Source organism: Opisthocomus hoazin, unplaced genomic scaffold (genome assembly GCF_030867145.1).
Source record: "Opisthocomus hoazin isolate bOpiHoa1 unplaced genomic scaffold, bOpiHoa1.hap1 HAP1_SCAFFOLD_213, whole genome shotgun sequence".
Classification (NCBI taxonomy): Eukaryota; Metazoa; Chordata; class Aves; order Opisthocomiformes; family Opisthocomidae; genus Opisthocomus; species Opisthocomus hoazin.
The window spans coordinates 42,674-50,882 of record NW_027448953.1 but is presented as its reverse complement, the minus strand read 5'-3'; the positions used below and the strand labels follow the sequence as shown (position 1 = coordinate 50,882).

The window sequence follows — 8,209 nt, the reverse complement described above, 5'->3', positions numbered from 1 at the left end:
TGGGGTGGGGCCGCGGGCAGGGGGCGTGGGCCTGACGTCACTCACTAGGGCACGCCCTGGGGCGGGGGCCAGGCTGAAGAGGGCGCGGCCCAGCAGGGCCCGGCGGGGGTTGGGCCCCGGGTGGAGGGCGGAAGAGATGGGGGCGGGGCTTAGCCCCCCCTCCCCCCCCCAGCGCCCCCAGCAGCCCCGGGGGGAGGGGCCCGTCCCTGGCCACGCCCCCTGCGCCGCCGGCCCTGCGGGAAGAGGGGGCGGGGTTAAGCGAGCAGCCGTGGCCACACCCCTTCCCCCCCCCCTCCCCAAACCCCGCCCCCCGCCTCACCCGATTGGCCAGCAGCCCGCAGAGGCGCCCCAGGAAGTCGAGCAGGTGTGGCGTGGCGCCGCCGAGGCTCCTCCCACCCCGGCGCCAAGGCCGCCGCCCTCCAGAGCCCCCTCCAGCGCCGCCTCGAACTCCTCCTGGTACTGCAGGAGCTGCGGGGGGGGCGGGCCGCGCTCCCATTGGCTGCCGCCATGGCGGGGCGCCGCCCCATTGGCCGGCGCGCCCCGCCTGTCAAAGGCCGCCCGCCTCCCGCCGCCGGGGGGGGGGGGGGGCGCCGCGGTGCTGGCCACGCCCCCTCGCGGCCTGCTCGCCCCCTATAGGTGGTGGAGCATTTTCCCTAGCAACGCCCCGCCCCCCTAGCAACCAGCCTCCTCCATAGCAACCCCCTAGCAACCGGCCCTCCCCATAGCAACGCCCTGCCCCCTAGCAACCCCCTAGCAACGCCCCGCCCCCTAGCAACCCCCTAGCAACCAGCCTCCTCCATAACAACCCCCTAGCAACCGGCCCTCCCCATAGCAACGCCCCGCCCCCTAGCAACCCCCTAGCAACGCCCCGCCCCCTAGCAACCCCCTAGCAACCAGCCTCCTCCATAACAACCCCCTAGCAACCGGCCCTCCCCATAGCAGCGCCCCGCCCCCTAGCAACCCCCTAGCAACGCCCCGCCCCCTAGCAACCGGCCATCTCCATAGCAACCCCCAAGCAAGCCTATAGGGGGGTCGCGGTGCTGACCACGCCACGGGACCGCCCCCCCTCGCGCGGCCACGCCTCCCCCCCTTGCCTCCCCGCAGCCCCGCCTCCCCGGCCCCGCCCCCCCCGGCGCCCCATTGGCTGCTCACGGCGGCGCGGTTGAGGTGCAGGTCCGGGTTATTGGACGCCTCCAGGGTCTACCCGCTCCTGGGGGGGCGGAGACATGGGGGGGGTTGGCGCCGGGCCACGCCCCTCGGCGGCGTGGCCCCGCCCCCTAGTAACCATAAAGCTCTATAGCAACCCCCCTAGCAACCAGCCCTCCCCATAGCAACGCCCCACCCCCCTAGCAACCAGCCTCCTCCCTAGCAACGCCCCGCCCCCTAGCAACCCCCTAGCAACCAGCCTCCTCCCTAGCAACCAGCCTTCCCCATAGCGACACCCCGCCCCCTAGCAACCACAAAGGTATCTCCATAGCAACCCCATAGCAACCCCCCTCCTCCCTAGCAACGCCCCGCCCCCTAGCAACCACCCACCTCCCTAGCAACCGCATAGCAACGCCCCGCCCCTAGCAGCCCCATAGCAACCGCCCACCTCCTTAGCAACCAGCCCTCCCCATAGCAACGCCCCGCCCCCTAGCAACCACAAAGCTCCATAGCAACCCCATAGCAACCAGCCTCCTCCCTAGCAACCAACCACTCTCCTCCCTAGCAACGCCCCGCCCCCTAGGAACTCCCTAGCAACCCCATAGCAACCAGCGTCCTCCGTAGCAACCCCCTAGCAACCAAACCCTCCCATAGCAACGCCCCCGCCCCCTAGCAACCCCATAGCAACCGCCCATCTCCATAGCAACCCCACTAGCAACCACCCACCTCCCTAGCAACCCCATAGCAACGCCCCGCCCCCTAGCAACTCCCTCGCAACTCCCTAGCAACCAGTGTCCTCCATAGCAACCCCCTAGCAACCAACCCCTGCCATAGCAACGCCCCGCCCCCTAGCAACCACCCCACCTCCCTAGCAACCCCCTAGCAACGCCCCGCCCCTGAGCAACCCCTTAGCAACCAGCCTTCTCCATAGCAACGCCCTACCCCCTAGCAACCCAATAGTGACCACCCACCTCCCTAGCAACCCCATGGCAACCAGCCTCCTCCCTAGCAACCAGCCTTCTCCATAGCAACGCCCCGCCCCCTAGCAACCACCCACCTCCCTAGCAACCCCCTAGCAAAGCCCCGCCCCCTAGCAACCCCTTAGCAACCAGCCTTCTCCATAGCAACGCCCCGCCCCCTAGCAACCCAATAGTGACCACCCACCTCCCTAGCAACCCCCTAGCACCCAGCCCCCCCCCGGCAACGCCCCCACCCCCCAGCCCCCCCCGCCCCGCCCCCAGCCCCCCAGCCCCGCCCCCCGCCCCGCCCCCAGCCCCCGCCCCCCCGTACCGCCTGGCCATAGGCCGCCAGGGCCCTGCGGGCGGCCCCCGGGCTCTGCCCCCCCCGAAGAACAGCGCGACGTAGGCGTTGCCCAGCACGTCTGCGGGGGAGGGGCGTGGGCACGGACCCCCGGGCCCCCCAGTGCCCCCCCAGTCCCTCCCAGTGCCCCCCCCCAGTCCCCCCAAATCCCCCCCCAGCCCCTCCCAGTCCCCCCCAAATCCCCCTCCCAGCCCCCTCCCAGTCCCCCCCCAGTCCCCCCCAGTCCCCCCAGTCCCCCCAGTACCCACACCAGCCCTGCCCATCGCGGGGGGCACACCGCACGGCAGCCTCAGCCTGGGCCAGGCCCTGGGCCAGGGCCCCCCCCGCCCGCAGCGCCATCGACAGCAGCCGCCGCGCCTCCGCGTGCTCCCCCTGCGCCCCAACGGGGGGGGGTCAGGGACCACCAAAAACACGGGGACCCCCCCAGGGACCCCCAAACCCCCCCGGGGACCCCAAAACCCCCCCCGGGGACACCCAGACCCCACAGGGACCCCCAGGCCCCACAGGGACCCCCAGGCCCCACAGGGGACCCCCCCAGGGACCAGCAAACCTCCCCCCCCCCCCCCCCCCACGTGCTCCCCCTGCGCCCCAGGGGGGGTCGGGGACCCCCAAACCTCCCCCCAGGGGACCCCCAAAAGCCCAGAGGGAGCCCCAGACCCCCCCCAAATTTCCCCCCCAATCCTCCAGGGACCCCCCCAACCCCCCCCATCACCCCAAATCCCCCCCAAACGCCCCCAGGGACCCCCCCAAATCCCACCAAATCCCCCCCCAACCCCCCCCAAAGGACCCAAATCCCCCCCAGAGACCCCCAAATTCCCCCCCTGGGACCCCCCAAACCCCCCCAATTCCCCCCCCAAATTTCCCCCCAAACCCCCCCTGGGACCCCCCAAAGCCCCCCAAATCCCCATTATTCCCCCCCCCCCCCCCCCCAATCCCCCTAATCCCCCCCAAATTCCCCCCAAACCCCCCAGGGACCCCTCAAAGCCCCCCCCAATCCCCCCCAACCCCCCCCCAAACCCCCCCAAACCCCTCAGTGACCCCCACAACCCCCCCAAATCCCCCCCCAAACCCCCCCTGGGACCCCCAAACCCCCCCCCATTTCCCCCCCAAACACCCCCCAACCCCCCCAATTCCCCCCCAAACCCCCCTAATTCCCTCCAATCCCCCCCAGGGGACCCCCCAATCCCCCCCAAATCCCCCCAATTCCCCCCCAAACCCCCTAAATCCCCCCTGGGGACCCCCCAAATCCCCATTTCCCCCCCAAACCCCCCCTAAGTTCCCCCCCCCACCCCCCCAATTCCCCCAAACCTCCAAATCCCCCCCAAATCCCCCCCAAACCCCCCCTGGGACTCCCCCAAACCCCCCCAACCCCCCCCATTTCCCCCCCAAACCCCCCAAACCCCCCCATTTCCCCCCTAAACCCCCCCTGGGACCCCCCAAACCCCCCCAAATCCCCATTATTCCCCCCCAAACCCCCCAATTCCCCCCCAAATCCCCATTATTGCCCCCCCAAACCCCCCCTGGGACCCCCCAAACCCCCCCAACCCCCCCCCATTTCCCCCCCAAACACCCCCCAACCCCCCCCAGGGACCCCCCAATCCCCCCCAAATCCCCATTATTGCCCCCCAAACCCCCCCATTTCCCCCCCCAAACCCCCCCATTTCCCCCCCAAGCCCCCCCATTTCCCCCCATTTCCCCCCCAAACCCCCCTAATTCCCTCCCAAACCCCCCCAAACCCCCCCATTTCCCCCCCAAACCCCCCCAAAACCCCCCGTAGGGACCCCCAAATCCCCATTATTCCCCCCCATTCCCCCCCCAAACCCCCCCATTTCCCCCCCAAACCCCCCCATTTCCCCCCCCAAACCCCCCCCATTCCCCCCCAAACCCCCCCTGGGACCCCCAAATCCCCATTATTCCCCCCCAATCCCCCCCAAACCCCCCCCCAAATCCCCATTATTCCCCCCCAAACCCCCCGTAGGGACCCCCAAATCCCCATTATTCCCCCCCAAGCCCCCCCATTTCCCCCCCAAACCCCCCCAAACCCCCCCATTTCCCCCCCAATCCCCCCAAAACCCCCCCCAATCCCCCCCCATTCCCCCCCAACCCCCCCCGGGACCACCCCAAACCCCCCCAAATCCCCATTATTCCCCCCCAAACCCCCCCCCAACCCCCCCCCCGCCCCCCCCACTCACGTGAGCGAGCGCTCCGGCGAAGCAGGCCCGGGCCCCCTCCAGGTCTCCCCTCCTCCACCGGGCCTCCCCCCAGCCGGGCCCAGGCCCCCCCCAGGCCGGGGTCCAGTTTGACCGCGCGGCTCAGGGCCCGCTCGGCCGCGGCCGCCCCCGTCGGGGCCCGCCCCCCAGCGCCCGCGCCCGCAGCAGCCAGCGCAGCCGCCCGCAGCCCCGCGCCCGCGACACTGTCGCGACATGACAGGCCCTCAGGGGCTGGGGCCGCCTCGCTACGGAGGCCCCGCCCCTTCCCAGTAGAACCCAGTAGGACCCAGCCCGTACCGGGGATCTCGTCCATCAGCCGCAGCGTCCGCTCCAGCGCCGCCGCCATGGCCGCGCCGCCGCTGACGTCATCGGCGCCGCTGCTGACGTCATCGGCGCCGCCGCTGACGTCATCGGAGCGGGGGGGGCGGGGCGTCGCGGAGGCGGTAGAGGTCGGCCACCAGTTCCTGCGGGGGGGGGGGGACACCAGTATGGACCAGTTAAACCAGTTGAAGCGGTGATAGCAGCGGACGCGGCTCCCAGCTCACACCAGTTACTCCCAGTATGGCTCAGAACCCCTCCCAGTATAGCCCAGTGCCTCCCAGTATGGCCCAGTGCCCTCCCAGTATGGCCCAGTGCCTCCCAGTATGGCCCAGTGCCCTCCCAGTATGGCCCAGTGCCTCCCAGTATGGCCCAGCGCCCTGCCAGTCCAGCCCAGTATGGCCCAGTGCCCTCCCAGTCCAGCCCAGTATGGCCCAGTGCCCTCCCCAGTCCAGCCCAGTATGGCCCAGTGCACTCCCAGTCCAGCCCAGTATGGCCCAGTGCCCTCCCAGTGCTTCCCAGTATGGCCCAGTGCCCTCCCAGTCCAACCCAGTATGGCCCAGTGCTCACCCAGTGCCTCCCAGTACAGCCCAGTGCCCTCCCAGTCCAACCCCAGTAAGGCCCAGTGCCCCTCCAGTCCAGCCCAGTATGGCCCAGAGCCTCCCAGTATGGCCCAGTGCCCCCCCAGAAACCTCCCAGTATGGCCCAGTGCCCCTCCAGTGCCTCCCAGTATGGCCCAGTGCCCTCCCAGTGCCTCCCAGTATGGCCCAGTGCACTCCCAGTCCAACCCAGTATGGCCCAGTGCCCCCCCAGTGCCTCCCAGTATGGCCCAGTGCCGCTCCAGTCCAACCCAGTATGGCCCAGTGCCCCCCCAGAGCCTCCCAGTATGACCCAATATGGCCCAGTCCAGACCAGCACCCCCTCCCAGTGCCTCCTAGTCCACCCCAGTGCCCCCCCAGTGCCTCCCAGTATGGCCCAGTGCCGCTCCAGTCCAACCCAGTATGGCCCAGTGCCCCCCCAGAGCCTCCCAGTATGACCCAATATGGCCCAGTCCAGACCAGCACCCCTCCCAGTGCCTCCTAGTCCACCCCAGTGCCCCCCCAGTGCCTCCCAGTATGGCCCAGTGCCCCTCCAGTCCAATCCAGTATGGCCCAGTGCCTCCCAGTCTGCTCCCAGGGCCTCCCAGTGCTTCCCAGCCTGCTCCCAGCCCCTCCCAGTCCCCCCCAGTCCCTCCCAGAACCCCCAGTGCCTCCCAGTATGGCCCAGTGCCCCCCCAGTCCACCCCAGCGCCTCCCAGCGCCCCTCCCAGTCCAGCCCAGTCCCTCCCAGTATATCCCAGTGCCCTCCCACTATAGCCCCAGCGCCCCCCCAGTCCAGCCCAGTATGGCCCAGGGCCTCCCAGCGCCCCTCCCAGTCCCCCGCCAGTGCCCCACAGAACCCCTCCTAGAGCCCCCCAGTCCCCTCCCAGCATATCCCAGTGCCCCCAAATCCCCTCCCAGTGCGCCCCAGTCCCCTCCCAGTGCGTCCCAGTCCCCTCCCAGTGCCCCCAAATCCCCTCCCAGTGCCCCCAAATCCCCTCCCAGTGCGCCCCAGTCCCCTCCCAGTGCCCCCAAATCCCCTCCCAGTGCGCCCCAGTCCCCCTCCCAGTGCGTCCCAGTCCCCTCCCAGTACACCCCAGTGCCCCAGAACACCCCTAAAAGGGGACTCAGGGGGCCGGGGGCACCCCCTAAATCCCATGAGAACCCCCAAAATGGGGGTCCAGGACCCCCCATAAACCACCCATAGAGACCCCAGGCCCCCATAACCCCCCCAAAACCGAGTCCCAGAGATCCAGGACCCCCTGTAAACCCCCCAAACTGGTCCCAGGCGCCCCATAACCCCCCCATAACCCCCCAAACCCGGGTCCCAGAGGGCCAGGACCCCCCCCACAACCCCCCAAAAATAGGGTCCTAGGGGTCCAGGACCCCCCATAACCCCCCCCTGGAGGCCCCCACGACCCCCATATCCCCCCCACAGAGCCCCCAGGACCCCCATAACCCCCCCACAGAGACCCCACGACCCCCATAACCCCCCCACAGAGGCCCCAGGACCCCCATAACCCCCCACAGAGACCCCAGGACCCCCATAACCCCCCCCAGGAGACCCCAGGCCCCCCACAGAGGCCTCAAGCCCCCCATAACCCCCCACAGAGCCCCCACGACCCCCATAACCCCCCCCAGGAGACCCCAGGCCCCCCACAGAGGCCCTCAAGCCCCCCCATAACCCCCCACAGAGCCCCCACGACCCCCCATAACCCCCCCCCAGGAGACCCCAGGCCCCCCACAGAGCCCCCACGACCCCCATAACCCCCCCACAGAGCCCCCACGACCCCCATAACCCCCCCACAGAGACCCCAGGACCCCCATAACCCCCCCACAGAGACCCCACGACCCCCATAACCCCCCCACAGAGACCCCACGACCCCCATAACCCCCCCACAGAGACCCCAGGACCCCCATAACCCCCGACAGAGACCCCACGACCCCCATAACTCCCCCCAGGAGTCCCCAGGCCCCCCACAGAGGCCTCAAGCCCCCCATAACCCCCCCCCAGAGGCCGCACGACTCCCATAACCCCCCCCCAGGAGACCCCAGGCCCCCCACAGAGGCCTCAAGCCCCCCATAACCCCCCCACAGAGCCCCCACGACCCCCATAACCCCCCCCCCAGAGAGACCCCAGGCCCCCCACAGAGGCCTCAAACCCCCCCCAGAGGCCCCACGACCCCCACACCCCCCCCATTAGAGGCTCAAAACCCCCCATAACCCCCCGAAACGGGACCCCAGGGGTCCCCCATACCCCCCCCCCCCCACCTCCAGCCTCCTCAGCGCCTCCTCGTCCCCGTCCTCCTCCTCTTCCTCGCCTCCTTCGGCCCCGGCCGCCGCCGCCGCCTCCTCCTCCACGGGCGCCTCCATTGCTGCTCAAGCCCCGCCCCCCGCCGCGGCGCCCCCTGGCGGGCCGGAGGGCGCGCGCATGCGCGGTGGCCACCTCACCCCCCCACCCCGCAGCCGCGCACAAAATGGCGGCCACGCCTCAGGCGGGGGAAAAAGATGGCGGCTTCCCGCCCTCGCCAGGCCACGCCCCCCGCCGCGCTTCCCGCCCTCGCCAGGCCACGCCCCCGCCGCGCTTCCCGCCCTCGCCAGGCCACGCCCCCGCCGCGCGCCCCCTCACAGCTCCCC

At 70.7% G+C, this 8,209-nt stretch overlaps 1 protein-coding gene across 1 annotated transcript in view; it reads right to left on the bottom strand.

The window, feature by feature from the left end:
- Positions 1-5,022, bottom strand: part of TTC5 (tetratricopeptide repeat domain 5) — a 5,664-nt gene extending 642 nt beyond the window's left edge. The window contains 13 exon segments of the mRNA XM_075412267.1: positions 46-219; positions 320-367; positions 369-428; positions 430-468; positions 1,153-1,191; positions 1,193-1,210; positions 2,437-2,492; positions 2,495-2,527; positions 2,715-2,838; positions 4,659-4,727; positions 4,729-4,811; positions 4,814-4,879; positions 4,974-5,022. Of these exon segments, the coding sequence (XP_075268382.1) occupies positions 46-219; positions 320-367; positions 369-428; positions 430-468; positions 1,153-1,191; positions 1,193-1,210; positions 2,437-2,492; positions 2,495-2,527; positions 2,715-2,838; positions 4,659-4,727; positions 4,729-4,811; positions 4,814-4,879; positions 4,974-5,022 (858 nt within the window).
- Between the last annotated feature and the right edge of the window lie 3,187 nt (positions 5,023-8,209).